This window comes from Hyla sarda, chromosome 6 (assembly GCF_029499605.1).
Source record: "Hyla sarda isolate aHylSar1 chromosome 6, aHylSar1.hap1, whole genome shotgun sequence".
Lineage (NCBI taxonomy): Eukaryota > Metazoa > Chordata > Amphibia > Anura > Hylidae > Hyla > Hyla sarda.
This window is the reverse complement of record NC_079194.1, coordinates 78767372-78792787: the sequence shown is the minus strand read 5'-3', so window position 1 is coordinate 78792787 and position 25416 is coordinate 78767372. Positions and strand designations below refer to the sequence as shown.

Below are 25416 nucleotides of genomic sequence, written 5' to 3'. Positions count from 1 at the left end.
TGTATAGGTGAACGACAGGTCCTGGTTGCAGCCTTTCTGCTCCAAACGATACACACAATGGGGGAGATTTATCAAACCTGTGCAGAGAAAGAGTGGTGCAGTTGCCCATAGCAACCAATCAGATGGCTTCTTTTATTTCTAAATAGGCCTCTGAAAAATGAAAGCAGCAATCTGGTTGCTATGGGTAACTGCACCACTCTTCCTCTACACAGGTTTTGATAAATCTCCCCCAATGGGAGGAAATATTTCAGAGAAAATTGCAGGAATAACACTGCGTCACGCAGGAACTCCACATGTAGCAATAACAGTAATCTGAATGGACCAACATGCAACAGGTTTCGCTGAGCATGGGCAGCTTCATCAGGTATCTGATGAATGCCTGATGAAGCTGGCCATGCTCAGTGAAACATGTTGCATGTTTGTCCATTCAGGTTACTGCTATTGCTACATGTGGAGTTCCTGCGTGACGCAGTGTTATTCTTGCAGTTTTCATTGTAATGATGGAAATACTGTAAGCTTTGATAGGCTCAGTGCTTACATTAGGAATTGTTCCGTGTGTGGCAGCTTTCTATGGCCCGTCGTGTTTGAGCGGTTAGGAGTTACACGTACTAAAGGTAAGCAATCCATAAATCCACCACTTGTGTAAAACTTATGATCTGTCATTGCATCTTGTTGTCTTATGAAACACAACTACAATTTCAAGAAAATGGCAATTAGTAAAAGATTTTTTTTGGCAGCTTTTAATTCACGCTGTGACCTCTGGGATCATTCAGCACCTTGGCCCCTCTTTATTCTGCCATATATCAGATCTGGACAGTATGGGGCCCCCAGGGAAAACAATAAGGAGCTGTAGAACACTTGTCAAGAGGAAGAGATGTAAGAGAGTGAACTGATGAAATGCATGCCTCTAGGAAGCAGACTGTCCTATTCTCCTGTCACAGACAAGATGGAAGAGGATATTACAGCCAGCAGCTGCTATGGACAATTGCTGACAAATATGTACGTTTCCAATGTTGGCAGCATCGGAGATATGTGCCCTTGGATGGGGGAGGGGACTAAAAATCTATTCAGCGTTATTTCATATACATACAGCAGAAAGTTTCCTTAGCTGCTTTACAAGTTTATTTCCAATAAGATATTGGCCCTTATTTACTAAGAGTGTTGTGTAGGTTTCTTTGTGGGTTTTAATTCCCTACAATTTTTTTTACATGGTATTTACTAAGGTTTCCCTACATTTTGCACTTTCCTACTTTTAGCTTTTTTTTTTTTTTTTTAAACACCTGCTCTGATCTGTCTGGTTGTCCTCAAATCCCCCACATTTTCTGTGGAAACCTTAGTAAATATGTTGGGTTTTTGTAAAAATGTCAGGGACACGCCCCCTGTTTGGCAGTCACACCCACTTTTCCCAACAGGCATGCCCTTTTTTAAGGGTTTTCTCAGTAAAATGGAGAGTAAGTCTTTTTTTAGCCCAATTCTGGCACAAATTTTGGCGCAGACAGAATTTCTGGCACACAACCTGACAAAACATTTCGGCTTTACAATAGTAAATCAGGGCCATTAACTTATTCTGAGAAGATTGAAGGATTCCTGCCTCCATAAAGTGTACCTATCATTTCAAAAACTTTTAACATGCCGAGACCTCCACCAGTCATTAGAACGATCATAGCATCATAAGCCCCTAGACATCTTACCCCCTATCCAAAGGATTGTGAGGGATCCGGCCACTGGTACCCCCCGCAATCTCTGGCCCGGCACCCCTGTAATCCACATGCACAAAGTGAACTCTGCTCCATGCCGGATTACGAGCGACCACAGCCATCACACCTTCTCCATATATAATCTCCTATACACTTTAATGGAGGGGTGTGACAACCACGGCCCCCCAAGCCTAGCACAGCTGGCGTTCTGAACATAAATGTTCAGAAAGTAGTGCTGCCAGGCTGGACATTCCGATCAGACATCTTATCCCCTATCCTTAGGATGGGGGATAAGGTGTCTATGGGCAGAGTACACCTTTAAATAGATATTCTTTGACAGCAAGACGTCTGCAGAAACCTTTGAAATTCGGAGCTACCCCATGATTGGGGAATCATTTTGTACAGTCTGGTGACTCTAGAAAACTGCAGATATTAAAAATCATTATGAACAGGCGTTTCAACTCAAAAGAAATCCCAGCACTGAGTCTCTCAATGTATTGAATTATTCATCACCCTTAGGCCAGAATTCCACTGAGGTTTTTTCCCACCAGCAAAAACGCCAGGAAAAATTGCCACAGCTTTTTCCTACATTTTGGCAGTTTTTCTGGCATTTTCCCTGGTGTGTGGAAACAGCCAAATTTGTCCCCTGTTGCAGTTTTCTCACTGTCTTTAGGTACCACTCTGTGGGTCGGATGCTGAGCACCGGGTCCACAGAGTGTAAGGAGATGAAGAGTGATGTATAACATCACTACTCACCTCCCCCGGCTATATAGTATACAGGGGGGCATAGTGTACCCGTGTATACTATACAGGAGCCGGGAATTCAGTCACCAGATTGACAGGACTTCCTGCTCCTAAGGCCCCTTTGGGCAGTATACAGTATATACAGCTATCTATAGATATGTGTATACTGTATACAGAAGACTAGTTCCGCTTACCTCCCTCGCTCCCTGTCCCCGCCGGGTCAGTGTAGCTCCACCTCCTAGTGATGATGTCATTAGGGGGCGGAGCTACAGACTGAAGCCATGCTGGTAAGGGTGTGAGGCTCTGTTCACATTGTACGTTTTGTATAATGTGAACAGACCCTTCTGCCAGTGTCTTCCCAGACAGGGAGACTCCAGCTGTTGCTAAACTACAACTCCCAGCATGCCCAGACAGCCAAAGGCTGTCTGGGCATGCTGAGAGTTGTAGTTTTACAACAATTGGAGGCTCTCTGTTTGGGAAGACATTGCAATATGGGTGCTCTCCCCAGCGTAGAGCTCCAAAAATGTCCTAACCAATTTTTTGTGTCTCTTTTTTTCTTCTCGTTTCAGATCCGTGTATGCAGAGGATTACGGCGGATTCGGAGGACTACTGCGGATGAACTGGATTTTTTTTCTTTTAATAAAATGTCTAACAAGGGCTGTGGGGGAGTGTCTTTTTCATATAAAATAATTTTTCCAATGTGTCGTGTTTTTTTTTTTTTAAACTGAATTTTATTTAGTCTTATTGACGGAATCCATTACTAAGCCGGGGCTTAGAGTTAGCCCAAAAACAGCTAGCGCTAACCCCCAATTATTACCCCGATACCTACTGCCACAGGGGTGCTGGGAAGAGCCAGTACCAACAGGCCCGGATCGTCAAAAAATGGTGCTCCTGGCGGTAACAGGCTGGCATTATTTAGGCTGGGGAGGGCCAGTAACAATGGTCCTCGCCCACTCTGGTAACGTCAGGCTGTTGCTGCTTGGTTGTTATCTGGCTGAGAATAAAAATACGGGGAACCCTATGCATTTTTTATTTATGAAAAAGAAAAAAAAAACACATAGGGTTCCCCGTATTATTATTCTCAGCCAGATACTAACCAAGCATCAACAGCCTGACGTTACCAGGGTGGGCGAGGACCATTTTTTACTGGCCCCCCCCCCCCAGCCTAAAAAACGCCAATCTGTTACCGCTTAGGCCCAGGAGCACCATTTTTGATGCTCCAGGCCTGTTTGTATCGGCTCTTCCCAGCACCGCTGTGGCGGTGGGTACCGGGGTAATAATTGGGGGCTAGCACTAGCTGTTTTTGGGGCTAATGCTAAAGCCCCGGCTTATTAATGGATTCAGTCAATAAGACGGCTTCCACTACTAAGCCAGCAAGGGGTTAAGTGAGCCAGCAATGTGTATACTGTATACACATTGCAGGCTCATAAGTTCTTGCTGGGCAGTAGATATACAACGTACAGTATATCTACTGCTTAGCATCAGCTGTTCTCCCGGCTCTGTAGCAGTGAGCACAGCTAAGTCCCAAAATTCACATCAGGACGATCGCAACAGATGTCAGGAGTGACACTTGCTGTGATCTATCCTGCAGATACTACTGCTCCCAACATGGGGCACACTCTGCTCCATGCTGGGAGCTGTAGTATGTGTACTAATAGACAGATGGCCCAAGTGTCACTTTGCCACCTGTTGCGATCTGTCTATTAATGCAGGTACTACAGTTCCCAGCATGGTGCAGAGTGTGCTCCATGTTGGGAGTAGTAATACCAGCAGTTAAGGTCAGATCACAGCGGGTGTCACTCCTGACACCACCTGCGATCCTCTGGTATAAGCCATAGAAGCAGGCGGCAGCCGCACTTTTCTGGTCCCCTGCCCGGCACTATACACCGCAGTGATTTGAGGTTATCTTCACATCACATATTCGTATATGCCTGAGAGCTGTGAGTGGCCAACACTATCTGACCAAACAAAGCTCTCAGTGGGAAATATGAATCTGTGATGTGACGAGAACTTCACATCACAGCAGAGTATAGTGCAGGCAAGGGACCAGATAGGTGCGGCCGTGCTGCTCGCTTCTATAGCTTATACTAGAGGATCACAGCGGGTGTAAGAAGTGCAGATCCCTGTTTAAAAATAAATTGACGTTTTCCCCAAAAAACGCCATACCCTGAATTTGAGGACATTTTTGAAAACCAGCTCCTGAGCCCAAAAGAGTTGAAAAACGCCCAAAGGATTAAAAAAACGCCAAAATGAAAAACGCCAAGTGGATCTGGCATTTTGCAGTTCACTATTGACTTGCAGCTAACATCTGGCCGTGGCTTTTTTTCCACAGAAAAAACACTGTATGGCAAAATGGGCGTTTTTATCTGTTTTTTTCATGGGAAAAACCTCATTGGAATTCTAGCCTAAGTCAGTGTTTCCCAACCAGGGTGGCTCCAGCTGTTGCACAACTACAACTCTCAGCATGTCCAGACAGCCGTTGGCTGAAAGTGCAACAGCTGAAGGCATCCTGGTTGGGAAATACTAACCTAAGTAAATATTTGCCTCTGGTGTTTGCTCAGCAATGTCTGGAACAGGTTTAATCTGTAGATGTGCACCCATCACCCACAGTTACCGCATGTGCTGGTGGCACAAGCTACACTCTCGCCAGCGGTGACTGCAGAACGTCATAACTTCAAGTCTTTAGAAGAGATTGAATATGCACTGTCAGATTCAAAAACTTTATATGTTGTACATCTAGGCAGAACATTAGCCTTTCTAATATACTTCATAAGAAAATGTTATTTCCTTTTTATAGAAATCACGGCTTATAAAAACTACCACTAGGGGTCCCTGTACCATCCAGAATATAATTCTGTCCGGCTGCAGCATCAACTTTGACCCAGCTAAAGCACAGGCATGGACAAAGTCCAGGAAGTGAGGGCAGGATTAGCACTCCTCTGTGCTCACTCCTGTCCTATCAGACTGCAGATGCAAAAAAAGGGAGGAGGGGGAAAACAGAGCAGCCTGCCGTGATTGGATGAAGATATTCAGCACTTGAGTGAGGACATACCCGCTCCAAAGCACAGAATGACAAAGCAAGTGACAACAGAGAGAAAGGTATTTGTGAGAAATATGGGCGCTAAACAAAAAAAATAAAAAAATAAATGATGGAGGGGAATTTATCAAGCTGTTTAGAAAGCTTTTTTGTCAAAATTTGTCGCAGGAAAAGTCACAGGCGGGTCCCGTGCAAGTCTTCCTGCAACATTTCATTTATACTGTTTCATTTTTATTCCCACAAAAGGGATTGATTTGGATCACTTCGTGCAGTGGTCACTAATTCATCATGTGCGACTTTTCTGCGAAAAGTTGCAAAAAAGTTGCACGGACCATATTAAGAAGAAAGCACAGGGCATTTGTTCCCTGCGATAATTGTATTAAAGGTCCGTGCGACTTTTAATACAATTGGCGCACGGCACACCACTGCTCTGCGACATTTAACCAGAGCAGTTCAGTGGGCGTTCAATCAACGTCCGTGCGCCAATTGATAAATTGGTCGCATGGCTGCCAATTTTCCCACAACTTTTTTCATCTAAACTGAACTAATGGCAAGTTCAGTTTAGGCTACATTTACGCTGCCGGTTGTGAAGCCCGTTATTTTAGAATCGAGAAAAGCCAGAGGAAAAATTGTGTTTGCACCGTCTTTTTCTACGGCTTTTTTTTACCAAAGTAATGGCGCCTGATGGACACCACTGACTATAATGGGGTCCATCGGGACCTGTTATGACCCGTCAACATTACAGCCATCAAACCAAAGAAAAAAATAAAGGGGAGTTTGATGGCCGAATTTGACAGAGCATACCGGCAGTGTGAAAGGGGTCTTAGATAATCAGGATTAGGCACAGTCATATATACCTTTTTATTTGTGGGATATAACAGGTACACTTTAAGAGCTCTGCACCAGAGGGGGAGAGAGAGGAAAAAAATACATAGCTCAAAACATTAAAATATGGTATATAAAGTACTCAAAATCAAACAGCAGCCTTGTGTCCCTATCACACTCTTACCTTGCTGTACCACACTCTCACAGTCAGGGTCCTGGGCTACTTGTAGTAAAACCTCTTCTACATCTCGATTCTTTCCTGGCTGGTCAACAAGAGCTGTTATTCTCTGTTGTAGATGCCTTGGTAAACTCATGAGCTGCAAAAACTGGCCCTCTGGACTTTTATCCACCTGAACATAAAAAGCAAATGATCAAATTTGAGCATTTAAAAGGAAATAGTCAGCAGTAAATGTCTATCCCACCCTCCAGCTGCCAGCAATCCTCACTGTCCTGTCTGCAGGCTCTCTACAAAATGCTATATACATACATGAGATGGGAAACCTTTAAAGGGGTACTCCGCTGCTCAGCATTTGGAACAAACTATTCCGAACTCGGGAGCCAGTGCCGGGAGCTTTTGATGTCATAGCCCCTGCCCCCTCACAACGTCACACCTTGCCCCCTCAATGCAAGTCTATGAGAGGGGGCGTGACAGCCGTCACGCCCCCTCCCATAGACTTGCATTGAGTGGGCGGATCGTAATACGAGGGGGCGGGGCTATGACATCAAAAGCTCCCGGCACCGGCTCAAGAATTCGGAACAGTTTTTTCCAAACGCTGAGCAGCTGAGTACCCCTTTAAAGGGGTACTCCACTGGCCAGCGTTCAGAAGTTAATGTTCCGAACGCTGTTTTGGTGCTGGCGGGGGTCATCCACGCCCCCCCCTTTAAACGCAAAAATACCATATTATTTAAAGAGACATGCCAAAGGGTCTGGATGATCAGACTCCCAACCAACTGCTAGAATGAGCCAGGAGAAGTGCACGGCTGAGTGCTTCACTATCCAGTTCACTGCAGGAGATATATTCCATAATAGGTCTATGGAGCCTGACTCCAGCAGCGGGACGGGGAGGGCAGATTGTTAGAATGACAGTAATGCTTTAAGCTGCGACCAGCATCAATTGGCTGATCCTCAGACAAGTGAGGTTAGCACTGTATATGGAACAGACTCTGTTAGCCCTTACACCACTCTGCTCAGCTCTCAAAAAAAATAGCCATGCAAAATGACTGGCAAAGAGTCCCGGCTCTGAAACCCTAACTTTAAGGCTGTGTTCACACTAGGGAAAGTCAGAGTGTATATCAGTCAGCACTAGGACCATGCAGACATAACCATCCCCATAAAACTGAATTCAAGTAACACTAAGAGACCTGGTAACCTTTAAATAACACTAGGAGAATTATTCTACACATCCAAATAATTTTGTGAAAAGAGTCAACAAACTGGGCTTTAGCAGTAAAGAAGATCAATTCAATGAATATTAGGGCATCACAGAAACACAGATTGATTATGTTTTCCTCTCGTAAATAAAATATCTTCATTTGACCACAAACAACAATAGTGACATTTTTTGTAGGTTTATGTTATGAAGCTTTATGTAACTATTCATTTCTTTTACCTCTATTTTGCCCTGTGATTGCTTATACACAGCCTGGGGGCAATCCTGTAATATGTTACTGTACAGCTTCCGAAAGTGTCCTATGTTGGGTCTGACAATATTCGTCACCTTGGCTTTATCTTCCCCAATTATCATCCTGAAGTCTCCTATAACCAGAAGGAATGAGAAGAGAGAATCTATCAGGGTTACATGTCATATCTGTTTGGTGTCAGATCTAATGCCCGCTCCATTCCATGATTTTCTTTTTTCCCACTTATATAGTGCAGTACAGGCCATTATTAGAGAATAATGTAAAGGTTCTTGTGAATGCTTTGTGCTTACTTGTTTAAGCAGATGTGGCAGGCATGGGTTTTAAGCCATACTGGTTCTAATTAAATCACTGAAATGAATGGATTTTCTAATGCTGCCTACATTTTCCATAAATCCTCTGACTTTGCAGGGAGAGGGTCTGGAGTCTAAAAGCTGCACCTGGGGATCTAATTACCTGGCAAGACTCCAGAAGCTGAGAATCATAGGTGTGTTAGGGTAAGTTCACACTATGTGCAGTTTTCTTATTTATGAGGAATGACAGCCTTTTGGCTGTCCGGGCATGCTGGAAGTTGTAGTTTTGCAACAACTGGAGGCACCCAGGTTGGGATACATTGGTGTGTAGGGAGATACATGTCACTAAGTACTGGTAGGGTGAAGAAACAGACCCCTTTAATATTCTAATGCAAAACCTGGAACTAATCAGAAAATCAACTGGTGGCAGAAAGTTACACATGACTAAGGCTCAGTGACTCGAGACGAAACGCGTCACAAGTTTTCGTGTACCTGTTAGTTCTCCATGGCATTCTAAATAAAGTATCTGTTCCCTGAGTCAAGCGCTGGACGATCCTTTCTTCAATTTCCATTGTCGGGGCGGAGTCCACGCCTGGTCCGCGCGCCTACTACGATTGTGAGCTGCTACAAACTTTGCTAGAAAGTTACACAGGTTTGTCATTTACTTCTATTTTGAAATCTTAATCCTTCCAGGACTTATCAGCTGCTGTATGCTCCACAGGAAGTTGTGTTGTTCTTATTTGTCTGACCACAGTGCTCTCTGCTGACACCTCTGTCCATGTCATGAACTGTCCAGAGCAGGAGGTTTGCTATGGGGATTTGCTCCTGCTCTGGACAGTTCCTGACGTGGACAGAGGTGTCAGCAGAGAGCACTGTGGTCAGACTGGAAAGAACTACACCACTTCCTCTGGAGCATACAGCATCTGATAAGTACTGGAAGGATTAAGATTTTTAAATAGAAGTAATTTACAAATCTGTATAACTTTCTGGCTGCAGTTGATTAGAAAACATTTCTTTTCCACCGGAGTACCCTTTACCCAGCTATAAAAGAGGTACTACCTGAGTAGGAGAGGCCGGCGATCTGCAGGTAGAGTTCGTCTTCAGAGAAGCTTTCAGGTAACATGAGGAATGACGCGAGGAGGGCGCTCTTCAGGTTGGTGGTCAGCGCTGTCTTGAGCCGGACGCTCTCTTTCTGCATCAGGATTTTCACCTGTAACATACATGTTTGCACAGGATGAAGAACTATTAACCCTTACGGCATATAAACACAGAAGGCCGCCAGCAACTGGAGAGAATGAGATTAAGATCATAACTGACATGTATAAATGCTTAGGTGACCTCCGCTTTAATATTCAGATTGTACACCAAAGTGAAGCTGACACAGACTTTGTATCTGAATCCCCTTCAGGGGCGGCTGGAGCTGATGTATTCATCTCTGAGGCCCCCTCCATAGATAGAATAGAATTAGAAAAAATGAAGACTTCATGGCAAACACTAATTGTAATAAATGTATAAAATTACAGTCCATGACCTAGAATTTAAAAGTAACATCCGCTGCCATCTAGAGGAGAATGTGAAAACTGCATGTGTATAAGGAAGCGATACTGATAGCGAAGCAGAAGAAAAAAAAAGTTATGTATCTGTGATATAAAGATAGAGATATAAAGTGGATTCGAGAAATAGCAAAGGGAAGTAGGGTCTGCGTAGTTGGGACTGGATCCTGTCCATTAATACCATCTTCATTTAACACTTAGCGTGCTGAGCAGAGTCATTTTTCCCAAAATTGACATTACTGATTGATTGCTAATACTATATAACTGTTTGGTGACATCCGCCATACATACACAACCGATGTGCGGAAATATGGACTTGGCTTAGGAGCCAACACAACTCTGCATGCTTTTAGTGGCCACTGTGTATTACAGATTACAAATACTGGCAGCATCCATAATAGCCAATAGCTTATTTAACCTCCTAGATGCCACAGTCAATAGCAACTGTGGCATCTAGGTTGTTAAACAGGGGGGGAACTGCAAATACAATGACTTAGGGCAGTGTTTCCCAACCAGGGTGCCTCCAGCTGTTGCAAAACTACAACTCCCAGCACGCCTGGACAGCCTTCGGCTGTCCAGGCATGCTGGGAGTTGTAGCTTTGCAACAGCTGGAGGCACCCTGGTTGGGAAACACTGACTTAGGGTCTGCCATGACTGTTCTCCTATTGCACCCCAGGTGCACTACCAAGTTTCTAGAAAAAAATATAAAAAAATTGAAAAAAAAATAAAAATACACAAACAAAATGGCAATTGCCGCATCTGGAGATGTCCAAAGGCTCAGGACCTGTGTCTGCTGCTACCTGCACTGGAGATCACTTTACTCCATTCACTTCAACTGAACTGTAATAACAGTAGGGCTGCAACGATTAATTGACGTTATGGATAAAATTCGATAACTGGATTCGTTGTCGACGAATCCCGTTATTGAATAATCGGCCGATTCGCTGTCCGGGTTCCGGCTCTGATGACACTGCTGCGGGTGCGCGGCCAGATGCTAGTCCGCACCGCCGCAGCCTATGTTCAGTTAGTTTAGTCCCTGTCCCACCCTCCGCTACCCACTGCTCACCAATCATAAGGATCATTAATAATAACCCTGTATAGCAACCGGCGTAAACTTAAATTAAAAAAAAATTTAAAACAAGTCAAAAATTGCTGTTTGGTCACATCACATGCTAGAATACTTTCAATATGACCATTGTACATAATTCTTAAAGTAGAATCAGCTGAACCACTTATTTTGGCATTTTGATGTTTTTTTTCCCGATTCATCGATAAAATAATCGACAACTAATAGATTATTAAAATAATCGTGAGCTGCAGACCTAAATAACAGGACATATCCAGAGGACAGTTGTGGTGCTGTTTTTTTTTATATAAGAAATTGTCTGTTTTCCTAATCCTGAATAACCTGTTTAACTCCCTAGATGCCACGGTAAATAGTGCCATTTAGGAGTTACCGAACAGGTGCTGGTGCAGAGTTCTAATCTAATCCCTGCATCACTATAATCATGGGGTACCAATTGGTTGTTATAGCAGCCAGGGCCTCCGTGGCTGCCATGTCAGATCTACCATTACATTAATAGTACACCTAGTGACAAAAACATAGTATTTCAGTGTGTAGTGTAAGCGATCAAAAGATCCTTTGCACAAGTCTCCTAGGTTGGTGAAATAAAAAGTGTAAAAATAAGGCTGGGTTCACACTGAGGAATCTCTGGCCAGAATTATCCGTCTGGAGATTCCAAGGGCAGTTAGTGTCGAATGAATCAGTCGGTGCTAGTACGGTGCGGACATTGCTGTCCCCATAGAGGGCAATGTATGTCGTCCACAAAAGAATGACAGATCATTCTTTCGGCACTTGAATTGCAGCAGCTGAAATTCTGCAGTGCTCACTGTACATCGGAATCCCATTGACTATCTGACACCCCCAGACGAAACTCCTTAGGAAAACAGCTTTGGGGTGGCAGGGATCACAGTCATAGCCATAAATGCTGGCACCCCTGAAATTTTTCAAGAAAAGCTTTCTTATGTCTTATGACAGGTGCCCTTTAATGAAAAAGTCTCCTTAGAATTACTGATGCCATCCTGACTTTGAACATTTTATGGATCAGTACAGCCTGTGGATTGGTTTATTCAAGTATAATGGGTGTATTTTTATTTGAATTGACGTGTGTGTGTGTAAATATATATATGGAGAGAGAGTTCTGGCTTGTCATAAATCCCGATTATACCAGGGAACATCGCCTGAATAGGTGATGTAATGAGCTGATTTGCATATTCCCTATATATATATATATATATATATATATATATAAAACATAATGTCACACCAAACTCCAAAAATGGTCTGGACAAAATTATTGGCACCATTAACTTATTTGGTTGCACACCCTTTGGAAAAAATAACTGAAATCAGTGGCTTCCTATAACCATCAATAAGCTTCTTACACCTCTCAGCCGGACCCCTCTTCCTTCGCAAACTGCTCCAGGTCTCTCTTATTGGAAAGGTGCATTTTCCCAACAGCAATTTTAAGATCTCTCCACAGGTGTTCAATGGGATTTAGATCTGGAATCATTCCGGGCCACATCAGAACTCTCCAGCACCAGATCTCGGACGCAAACCCAGCTTTCTGACACTGGGCTGCACAGTGCGACCCAAAATCCGTTGGTAATCCCGTACGGGATACATAATGTTATATTTTAACAGTTTGTACAATTATGCACGCAGCGATACCAAATGTTTATTTTTATTATGTTTACATGTTTTTTTTTATATAGGAAAAGGTGGTGATTTGAACTTTTAATATGGAAGGAGTCTTTTAAACTTTTTTATTTTTATGTTTTTTTTTTTACTTTTTATTAGTCACCTAGAGGAGTTTTAGGAGGGATTCATTAGATTCCTCATACAGATCAATAGAGTTCTATTGAACTCCATTGATCTGTGTGCTCTGCGATCCATTGATAGAGCCTAGTCCAGCCAGGCTCTATCAATGACAGACCCACGGACACCAGGGAAGAAGAGGTAAGCCCTCCTGCTACTCCTATAGTGGATCACCCCCCTGTAATCGCGCTTTTTGGGGGGGGGGGGGGGGGAATCCACCCCACTAGACCACCAGGGAGCATTCACATGTCCCTGGGGGCTGTACCATACACTCCAATGGGCGCCATCGTGCTTGTCGGGGGCTTTTAGGTCCAGCCCTGCTTGCCTGAAGCAGGGCTAAGGGCCTGAAAAATTCACCTGCCTGGCACCCGGAATGGCATGTTGCGGGCATCGGGCGACAGGAATTCCACATCCATGAGGAGTATCTAATTTTTATCGTACAGTGAACTCACTGAACAACTAACTGCTCAATACTTAATTAACAGTTTCCCAACATACAAAAAGTTTTACCTGTCCCACAAAAAATAAACCCTCATATGACTTAATGGAAAAATAAAAGTGTTAGGAACTTAAATGGCAGGAGGTAAAACATAAGCAAAAATAGTTCTATACTGATGAATTAAATAGATTTTAAATGTACAAGTATTTCTGAAAATGTCCTGTATGAGAGATATAAAGTTCCTTATCCCACATGTGCCTGCATTGTTTTGATAACTGTTGCCCCTGGTTACGACCCCCTGAGATGGTCACACATGCTCCGTACAACTGTAATCTCCTGAAGGTAATGGTAGTTGGTCTCCACTGTGCATGTAAGCAAGAGGGATTGTGGGAAAGTGTGTGCTCTGTTGCCTGGCAACAACAGGGTCACAGTTCAGAGAGAAATCCATTAAGTGATCAAATCAATGAGGAGAAGGATTTTACAAGGACATTTGATAATTTACGTAAAACAGAACATTTCTCCTCCTTTAGATATATGTATGTGCTACACACTGGGTTTGACCAACTTTGCTTTGTGGGACCAGCCTTTTCAGGACACAGCCAAATATGTTTCCAACCACAGGGACCCCTGCGATCTCCTTCCCGGAACCCAGATGCCCCCATACACACGGAGTGACGTCCGCTCTATGCACGGATTACTGTCGGCTATGGCATGAAGCAGTGGCCGACACGCCACCCTTTATGTATCTCTAGGGGAGAGCCAAAGACACAGCATTTTATTGGGGGAAGGGCTTATTCACATTTACGTCATGGACATGACCACAAGCACCGGACTGGTGCACACGTCATGCTTGGCAGGTCCCGGCTGCTATCAGTAGCCCGGGACCCGCTGGTAATGGTGGACATCAGCGATTGTGCCCGCAGGGATCCGATCATCTAGCATGGCGGCCGGAGGTCCCCTCACCTGCCTTCAGCCATCTCCAGGGGTCTTCTGCTCTAATCCGAGATCGAGCAGAGCAGTAGATAGCCGATAACACTGATCAGTGCTATGCCCTATGCATAGCACTGAACAGTATTAGCAATCACATGATTGCTATATATAGTCTCCTATGGGGACATAAAGTGTAAAAAGTTTTTAAAAAAATCAAATCCCCTCCCCCCCAATAAAAATGTAAATCGCCCCTTTCCCCCAAAAGGCGTAAAAAAAATAAATAAAATAAACATATTTGGTATTGCCGCGTGCATAAAAGTCCAAACTATCAAAATATATTGTTAGTTATCCAGTACGGTGAACGGTGTAAACAGTAAAAAAAATAAAAATGAAAGTCAAAAACTGCTGCTTTTTTGTCACATTTTATTCCCCCAAAAATGTATAAAAAATTTATAAATAAAATACAAGCAAAAGTGGTACCGATAAAAACTACCAATCACTGCGCTAAAAAGGAGCCCTCATACTGCCCCGTATACGGAAAAATGAGAAAGTTATAGGTGGGCAAATTAGGGCAATTTCAAACATACTAATTTTGTTAAAATAGTTTAAGATTTTTTTAAAGTCGCACAATAATAGAAAAGTATATAACATGGGTATCATTTTAATCGTATTGCCCCACAGAATAAAGAAAACATGTAATTTTTACCGTTAAGTGTATAGCATGAAAACGAAACCTTACAAAATTTGCTAAATTGTGGTTTTCTTTTGAATTTCCCACATAATTTTTTTTTGCACCGTACATTTTATGGTAAAATGAGTGATGTCATTACAATGTAAAATTGGAGACGCAAAAAAACAGGACCTCATATGGGTCTGTGGATGAAAATATAAGAATGTTATGATTTTTAGAAGGCGAGGAGGAAAAAACAAAAATGCAAAAATAAAATCCTTAAGGGGTTAAAGTTCCTACAGGGGACTCATATGTAAGTATTAGACTGCATTCACTGTATAATGATACGCGTATACGTTTTATCTATGTTTCCTTGTAGTAGGTTGTTTTGTTGATCAGTGTTATCGGCGCTCTGCTTCTTCAGCCTGGCTACGCGCCAGACCAGAGAAATGGAGCAGCGATCAGATGGCATGGAGGCAGGAGAGGGCTCTCTGGCATTCAAATCAGCTCATCAGGACCCTGCAATCTCGCCCAGAGACCATGATCAGACCCTCAAACCTACTGGCAACTAAATTTTAGATGCAGCAATCACTTTTGATTGTGGTATCCAAAGGATTAATGCCGGACATTAGCCCAATGTCTCCACACCTGTCCTCAGGTTGTATGAGGTATTACAACTTGGCTTCATTCACTTTAATGAAATTGAGCTTAAATACCACCCAACCTGAGGACAGGTGTGGCGCTGTTTTTTTTGAAGAAATCAGCTCTGTTTTTATGACCCAGAATAACTTCAGAGGAGTAAAGAAAAACATTTACAAATCATTCTAGGTATTTACTGTGAAAGGCTGAATAGTGTTGTGTGAGAGCAGAGGTTTCCTTTTAAAACAGACAATGCAATAAACCCATTGTATAAATATAAAAGCATTTTTCTTCTTTCACGCTTTGAATGACAATGGGCGACCTTCAGGACTTACCGGTTTATGTAAGCGGCCGGCAATGTACAAGGTTCTCCAATGCAGTAAATCTTCAATGAGGGCATCGGTGCTCACAATACCATACTTTATAACCTGGAAGAAAAATCACCTACGTTACACAAGTACAATCTAATACAGGGGTGCAGCACGGCTTATATGTCTCCTCACAAATGGAAATGAATTGAACAAATACATATTGTATACACTGTGCTGTACAATAGGAACACTCTGTAGAGGGATCCTTAAGTGACAGGACATTAGTGCTATGAATCCTGGTCACTATATACACTTTTAAAGAGGTATTCCAGTTTCAGATAAGACTATAACACAAGATACATAATCAAGGGACCTAAAAACATCACTTCACATAAAAGATAAGACAAACAATCAACTCCCGGTAAGAAGAGGGGAGTCTAGGATTGCATGGATATTCCACAAGTGTAGCGGCTCCAAATAATAGCAGGAAAGGGATCCAGCAATTAAAGGGTACCCTAACACTAACACTAGAAGATTTATTTCATCCATATAAAAGTCCAAATGACCATACAAACAGTGTCAAGACAGGAACACGAAGGACTTGACATGTTTTGTGGCAAACCACTTAAACATAGGTCTCAGTCTGAGACTTATGATTAAAGGGGTACTCCAGCCCTAGACTTCTTATCCCAGTGGTTTCCAACCAGGGTGCCTCCACCTGTTGCAAAACTACAACTCCCAGCATGCCCAGGCATGCTGGGAGTTTTAGTTTCGCAACAGCTGGAGGCACCCTGGTTGGAAACCACTGCCCTATCAGACGTCTTATCCCCTACCCTTTGGATAGGGGATAAGAAGTCTAGGGGTGAAGTACCCCTTTAAGTGGTTCACCAAAAAACGCATCAAGTCCTGTGTGTTCTTAAGGAGAGTCCAGAATTTGAATTTTCACTGTGGAATTCAGCAGTGTGCAAAGTGCAGCAGAATCCCACTGAAGATAATGGCCGGCTGCTATATCCATTGTGAGCCCAAAGACTACTATAGGGCCCAGCTGTTCCCTGCCATTTGTCTTACTTTATAACTGCTCTATCAGATGCCATTTTACAGAGACCTTTTCCACACGTTGCATTGCTTCTATTAGAAAATATCGCTGAAATACAGTGCAGTACAGCAGAGCGCCTCCAGTCCCACAGAGCATTAGAAACTTTATAGTATGTACACGAGACTTCAGGTTGTAAGAGGACAGATGGACCATTCCCCTCTGCTCTGCCCGCTATATGTGACTAGGTGAACCATAAACACTCCACCAAACAATGGACAGGATCTGGAGGACATTATGACCTGTGCAGACCTTATGGCCTGTTCCCCCTGTGCACAGAGGAGCCTTGGATTCCTCTTTACTTCTGCATATTTTGGGGGGGGGGGATTCTCCCACAGTTAAATGTATCCCCCATTACGAGGACCAATGTGAAATGTTGAGGAGTCCCATAGACAATGGACAGTGTAAGTTGCACTTGCTCTCCATACATTACAGGACACAGTTCCCCTTGGTTCTCGTGATTGTTGGAGGTCACAAATAGAGATGAGCGAACTTACAGTAAATTCGATTTGTCACAAACTTCTCGGCTCGACAGTTGATGACTTATCCTGCGTAAATTAGTTCAGCCTTCAGGTGCTCCCGTGGGCTGGAAAAGGTTGATACAGTCCTAGGAAAGAGTCTCCTAGGACTGTACCCACCTTTTCCAGCCCACCGGAGCACCTGAAAGCTGAACTAATTTATGCAGGATAAGTCATCAACTGTCGAGCCGAGAAGTTCGTGATGAATCGAATTTACTGTAAGTTTGCTCATCTCTAGTCACAGTGGTCACAAGGTGAATTTCAAATCCGTGCCATACTCCATTCATTAGAATGACCCTGATTGGTTTATTTTCCAACCATATCTGGCATAGTCTGCAGTGGTTTTCATTTACTCCAATTCCCTTCAGGGTATAGATACCCCTCCAGGACTAAGCCCTTTAACTAGGGTTTACCCTTAAAATTTAACTTATTATTTTCCATTAAAAGGTTTAATCTGGTGAAGTACAGATAATATAATATGTGTATATTAAAAACACAACCTCTATATTGGTTTATAGGCCCTGCTGGGCTTTTAATTTGTTGGATATATTCTCATAGTAATTTTCCCATTATGCCATGTAACTGGGTCAATTATTTTACAATGGGTCCCTTGCTGGGATCCTATGAGTTACTCCTCTATTCAATTCAAGGTTGCTATTTAAAATACATATAGTAGTGTCCCTCCCGACATTTCGCCGGAAGGAACCGGCTTTATCAAGGAAGGGACACTAATGCCGGATGCGGGCATCCATCGCTGTTTAAATCCCTTCTGTTTGTAGGCGTTCCCTGTTAATGATCGTGTTTTGGCCAAAGGTGTCATTCCACGTCACTCCCCCCATATGTGCGTTGTTTACGCTTGCTAAAAACTCCATTCAGAGAGACGGACGTCCTCTGACGTCATTACGTCAGCTCATTCTCATTGGTTTAGATCTCAACTACGTCATTACGTTGCGTTCCTGTTATGTGGATAGGAGTCCGAACACATGACTCCCGATCATGTGGCTTATCACGTGAGCGCACTGTGTATTCTCCGTGAAGTCTAATCTTTGTTTACCTCTGTATTTGTGGCGCATGCGTAGTTATTTCCTACCCCTTTATCCCAGTTATTGATCTCTTATCTTCTCCCCATATTTGAGATTGTATGCTTGATATTATTATATTAATTCCACTCCTCCTTTACATAATAATTTACTCCATTTAGGTAACGTACTTTTGTCCCTTCTTTTGTTTCTTTTTCCATAAAAATTATATTTTAGATTTCTCATCCACTTCATTAAACAGGGGATCTCCCTCTTGTCTCAAACAGCAGGTAAGTGAAGAGATTTTTTTCTTCTTTCTATTTAGTTAATCTAAAATATAATTATTATGGAAAAAGAAACAAAAGAAGGGATAAAAGTACCTAAAATGGAGTAAATTATTATGTAAAGGAGGAGTGGAATTAATATAATAACATCAAGCATACAATCTCAAATATGGGGAGAAGATAAGAGATCAATAACTGGGATAAAGGGGTAGGAAATAACTACACATGCGCCACAAATACAGAGGTAAACAAAGATGAGAGACGTCACGGAGAACACACAGTGCGCTCGCATGATAAGCCACATGATCGGGAATCGTGATCGGACTCCTATCCACATAACAGGAACGCGACGTAATGACGTAGTTGAGATCTGGATCAGAGATCTAAACCAATGAGAATGAGCTGACGTAATGACGTCATAGGACGCCCGTCTCTCTGAATGGAGAATTTAGCAAGCGTAAACAACGCACATCTGGGGGGAGTGACGTGGAATGACACCATTGGCCAGAACACGATCATCAACAGGGAACGCCTACAAACAGAGGGGATTTAAAGAGCGATGGATGCCCGGGTCAGGCATTAGTGTCCCATTCCTTGATAAAGCCGGTTCCTTCCAGCGAAACGTCGGGTGGGGACACTACTATATGTATTTTAAATAGCAACCTTGAATTGGATAGAGGAGTAACTCATAGGATCCCAGCAAGGGACCCATTGTAAAATAATTGACCCTGTTACATGGCATAATGGGAAAATTACTATGAGAATATCTCCAACAAATTAAAAGCCCAGCAGGGCCTATAAACCAATATAGAGGTTGTGTTTTTAATATACACATATTATATTATTTGTACTTCACCAGATTAAACCTTTTAATGGAAAATAATAAAAGTTACATTTTAAGGGTAAACCCTAGTTAAAGGGCTTAGTCCTGGAGGGGTATCTATACCCTGAAGGGAATTGGAGTAAATAAAATTACGTACCCTGGGCACCCTAAAGGGAGGTTTGAAAAAGGATTATACAGAAGTTTTCAGTCCGGGTCAAAAGCCAGATACAGCCGGAAAGTGGGCCAACAGGAGTCACTAGCTGACTCCATTCTTCTCATTGTAATGAATGGGTTTTGGCAGGAATCCAGCAGGGATACAGAAGCAGGAGGTTTTCACATTCTCGTGCTGGAAGCTGCCATCATTTATGCTGTGCTGTGTTCTCATCTGTATTCGATCCATTGATGTCATTTCCATCACATTTGATGGATATAGTAGTGCAAAATGCAGCACTATTCTTCCTGTCAAATCAAGGGATGGCATTATAAATCAATAAAGTCTATTCGCTGCCCTAGGTATTCATTATGCAATGGATCCAACATTATGGAATCTTCTTATTTCTGCTCTTGTGATGAAACTGAAGACGGAATTGATGACTCAAGTGTGAAGTCAACCTGAGATATACCCGAAGAGACATTGTTATCCCGAAGTAAGGTACAGACATGGAAATTGTTTACAAAATGACAGTCTATGACCAGAACAAGCTCTATTATACAGAGCTTTTTACTAACCTTCCCATCACACTGAACCAGGGTGTTATAATAGACACCAGCACCATACTTGTCCTGAATGTTACTGATTTTCTTTGGTCCCAGATATTTCAGCACTGAGTAGTGACTCCGGTTCTGCATCAGGTTCATAGTATGCCACGTGACAGGGTCATCCACTGCAAACACAAAGTCCACCATGTTCTAGGGGAAGGAAAACATCAAGAATATTTTTATTACTCTAGAGGTGCAAAATAAAAAATGTATATCTCTGTTCAACATATCATGTGTAACCAGCTACAGGCGGCTTTATCTGCATATGCTATACAGATGAAGACAAGCTATTGTTCCCTGCTATCAGCCACTGCGGGCTGGTAAGAATGGCAGTCTGGAGAAACATCCACTCCCATATAAACTATCTTAAAGGGGTATTCCACCCCTAGACATCTTATGCCCTATCCAAAGGATACGGCACAAGATGTCTGATCGCGGGGGTCCCGCCGCTGGGGACCCCCGCAATATAGCATGCGGCACCCACCTGTTTCTTGTCCAGAAGCGCTGGAGGGTCTGGCTCCCGACAACGGGAACGGAAGATTGTGACGGAAGATCGTAACGCCCCCTCAATGCAAGTCTATGGGAGGGGGCGTGACGTCACACGGGGGCGGAGTCGTGACATCACGAACTTCCGTTCCCGTGAACGGGACCCAGACCCTCCAGCGTTTCCAGACCGGAAACAGGTGGGTGCTATATGCTATATTGCGGTGGTCCCCAGCAGCGGGAACCCCCGCGATCAGACATCTTATCCCCTATCCTTTGGATAGGGGATAAGATGTCAAGGGGTGCAGTACCTCTTTAAAGGGGTTATCCAGGAATAGAAAAACCGCTCCCTGTCTGTCTCCAGGTTGGGGGTGGTTCTGCAGCTTAGTTCCATTAAAATGAATGGAGCCAAGTTGTAATACCACACCCAACCTGGGGACAAAAGTGGAGCTGTTTTTGAAAGAAATAAACTGTGTTTTCCTATTCCTGGGTAACCCCTTCCTTTAAAAGAATGACCCCCTCTACAGCTAGGCTCGACAAATCCCAGGCACCAGGTCATCCTGGCAACTTCGTCCTGTCAGCCCTCTTCTGACCTATGACATCATGGGTCGGGTAAGGGAGTATGATGCACGCACAGGAGTCAATCTTGCATCATACCTGGTGGACATCAGAGATCTCTGGCATAGACTGAGATTGCAGCATACCTGCATTACACTGATCTATATAAGCATACACAAAGTAAAAAAAAAGTTTTATAAAAATATATAAATCCCCCAATAAAAATTTTAATCACCACCCTTTTCTAATGGAAAAAACAACAACCTACAAATGTTTGGTATAGCTGCATGCAGAATATTCCAAACTATTAAAGTGTCACTCATTTAAAAAAAAAAAAACTTTTGACACATCCTAGTGACAGGTCAGCAGTTTTCATGGGTTAGGGTCTCAGTACTGAGCCCCCCACCGATCAGGAGAACGAATTGAGATAAGCACAAGCCTGTCCTCTCAGCAATCTTTGTCTTGCTGCCCTGTAGACTTATAATGGAGTAGAGAGACAAAAAATTGCAAGAGCCAGGGAGTAAAGCTTTCTAGCACATGCTTATCTCAACTCGTTCTCCTGATTGAAAGGGGTGTTAGCATTGAGACCCTAACAGATCAAAACTGCTGACACTGAAGGTTTTTTTTTTTTTAAAGTGACATTGCCCATTTAAAGGGGTACTCCGCTGTTAGACATCTTTTCCCCTATCCAAAGGATAGGGGATAAGATGTCTGATTGCAGGGGGCCGACGCGATCCCCCTGCAGCAGCCCAATACCAAGTTTTCACGGAGGCTGATGATGGGCGGTGCAGTGGATGGGGCATCGTGACGTCATAAGGGGGTGGGGCCATGACGTCACGATGCCCCGTCCACTGCACCGCCCGTCATCAGCCTCCGAGAAAACTTGGTACCGGGCTGCTGCAGGGGGACCGCAGGAGTCCCCAGCGGTGGGCCCCCCGCGATCAGACATCTTCTCCCCTATCCTTTGGACAGCGGAATACCCCTTTAAATTATTACAATCCTGATCCTGCACAGCCAATGGTGTAAACGCTAAAAAAAAAAAAAAAAAGTTAAATGGTGGAGCTTTGTAAAGGTAATTGAGAAGTAAAATACTTTTATGTCTTATTTTTCATTAAATGTCTGGTGGCTAGAATTATAATTGAATTGCCTTTAATTCACTCTTTGTATTTTACATACTGATTTGAGGTACATTGAGTAACATGAAAAAAATATATATTTTCAGTATCTTTTTCTCAGAAAAATATTGGTTCCTTTACAAAAAAGAACTACCTCAGGGGCATGCAGGGGTTAAATATAAAACTTTGTTCCTATTAAAAACAAAAGTTGGGGGAAACATCTTTATTCATTGTAGATGAGGAAGTTCTAGTCCAGTGTCTGAGACGTGACGACCCCTGCGCTCCCATCTTACCTTGGCATTGTTCTGGGCAGCACCAATCTGCTTGAAGACTGCAGATCCATAGGCAAAGGCCAAGCTGATATCCTGGGGGAAGTAACCAAGTATCCTACGGAACTGGAACCCTGTGCCCTGCAGAGCTGGCAGTGCCATCACCTGTGCCCACCAGACTGCACACTGTGTACAGATGACTAGTGACAACACATGGCAAGGCTGGGACATCCACACTGCACACAGAGCACAGGAGATGTCAGCGCACACAGAGCACAGGAGATGTCAGCGCACACAGAGCACAGGAGATGTCAGCGCACACAGAGCACAGGAGATGTCAGCGCACACAGAGCACAGGAGATGTCAGCGCACACAGAGCACAGGAGATGTCAGCGCACACAGAGCACAGGAGATGTCAGCGCACACAGAGCACAGGAGATGTCAGCGCACACAGAGCACAGGAGATGTCAGCGCACACAGAGCACAGGAGATGTCAGCGCACACAGAGCACAGGAGATGTCAGCGCACACAGAGCACAGGAGATGTCAGCGCACACAGAGCACAGGAGATGTCAGCGCACACAGAGCACAGGAGATGTCAGCGCACACAGAGCACAGGAGATGTCAGCGCACACAGAGCACAGGAGATGTCAGCGCACACAGAGCACAGGAGATGTCAGCGCACACAGAGTACAGGAGATGTCAGTGAGCACAGGAGATGTCAGTGCACACAGAGCACAGGAGATGTCAGTGCACACAGAGCACAGGAGATGTCAGTGCACACAGGGCACAGAAGAGGTCCGTGCTGTCAGATCTCTGCACACAGAGCACAGGAGATGTCAGCGCACACAGGGCACAGGGGAGGGCCGCGCTGTCAGATCTCTGCACACAGAGCACAGGGGAGGTCCGTGCTGTCAGATCTCTGCACATAACCAGCTACCACTTCCCACTCTGCACAGCGGGTGTGAGGTGAGATTTCCGAACTCACACCCCGGACATACACACGTGCACGCACTTCCGGGTATGTGGTACGCGCGGGTTGATTGGTTACGTCTTACGTCTCCTGCTATTGGCTCCTTCGGGCTCTTGTGTGATTCGCCAGTGCTCAGTGCAGTGATCCCAACCAGGTTACCTCCAGCTCCCAGCGTACCCAGACGGCCGAAGGCTGGGATTCTGGGAGTTGTAGTTTTGCATCAGCTGGAGGTACCCTGGTTTGGAAACACTGGCTCAGTGATGCAGGCGGGTGGGAGTGTGTGCTGGAGAACTATGGGGAGTATAGGCAGCGGACCAAGCCTTATACAGTACTATACACTGATGATACTACTATACACTGATGATACTACTATACACTGATGATACTTCTATACACTGATGATACTACTATACACTGATGATACTTCTATACACTGATGATACTACTATACACTGATGATACTACTATACACTGATGATACTTCTATACACTGATGATACTACTATACACTGATGATACTACTATACACTGATGATACTTCTATACACTGATGATACTACTATATACTGATGATACTACTATACACTGATGATACTACTATACACTGATGATACTACTATACACTGATGATACTTCTATACACTGATGATACTTCTATACACTGATGATACTACTATACACTGATGATACTACTATACACTGATGATACTACTATACACTGATGATACTTCTATACACTGATGATACTACTATACACTGATGATACTTCTATACACTGATGATACTACTATACACTGATGATACTACTATACACTGATGATACTACTATACACTGATGATACTACTATACACTGATGATACTTCTATACACTGATGATACTACTATACACTGATGATACTACTATACACTGATGATACTTCTATACACTGATGATACTACTATACACTGATGATACTACTATACACTGATGATACTACTATACACTGATGATACTACTATACACTGATGATACTACTATACACTGATGATACTACTATACACTGATGATACTACTATACACTGATGATACTTCTATACACTGATGATACTACTATACACTGATGATACTTCTATACACTGATGATACTACTATACACTGATGATACTACTATACACTGATGATACTTCTATACACTGATGATACTTCTATACACTGATGATACTACTATACACTGATGATACTTCTATACACTGATGATACTACTATACACTGATGATACTACTATACACTGATGATACTTCTATACACTGATGATACTACTATACACTGATGATACTTCTATACACTGATGATACTACTATACACTGATGATACTTCTATACACTGATGATACTACTATACACTGATGATACTACTATACACTGATGATACTTCTATACACTGATGATACTACTATACACTGATGATACTTCTATACACTGATGATACTACTATACACTGATGATACTACTATACACTGATGATACTTCTATACACTGATGATACTTCTATACACTGATGATACTTCTATATACTGATGATACTTCTATACACTGATGATACTTCTATACACTGATGATACTACTATACACTGATGATACTACTATACACTGATGATACTACTATACACTGATGATACTTCTATACACTGATGATACTACTATACACTGATGATACTACTATACACTGATGATACTACTATACACTGATGATACTTCTATACACTGATGATACTTCTATACACTGATGATACTACTATACACTGATGATACTTCTATACACTGATGATACTACTATACACTGATGATACTACTATGATACTACTATACACTGATGATGATACTACTAT

The 25416-nt window shown here is 43.1% G+C and overlaps 1 protein-coding gene across 1 annotated transcript in view; it reads right to left on the bottom strand.

The window, feature by feature from the left end:
* Positions 1-23610, bottom strand: part of TAMM41 (TAM41 mitochondrial translocator assembly and maintenance homolog) — a 42117-nt gene extending 18507 nt beyond the window's left edge. Inside the window, exons 1-6 of the mRNA XM_056524266.1 lie at positions 22600-23610; positions 20121-20300; positions 15679-15771; positions 9294-9444; positions 7914-8059; positions 6488-6653 (exon numbers count right to left, since the gene is read on the bottom strand). Coding sequence (XP_056380241.1) covers positions 6488-6653; positions 7914-8059; positions 9294-9444; positions 15679-15771; positions 20121-20300; positions 22600-22806 — 943 coding nt within the window. The 5' untranslated portion in view covers positions 22807-23610. The remainder of the gene's footprint in view (positions 1-6487; positions 6654-7913; positions 8060-9293; positions 9445-15678; positions 15772-20120; positions 20301-22599) is intronic.
* Between the last annotated feature and the right edge of the window lie 1806 nt (positions 23611-25416).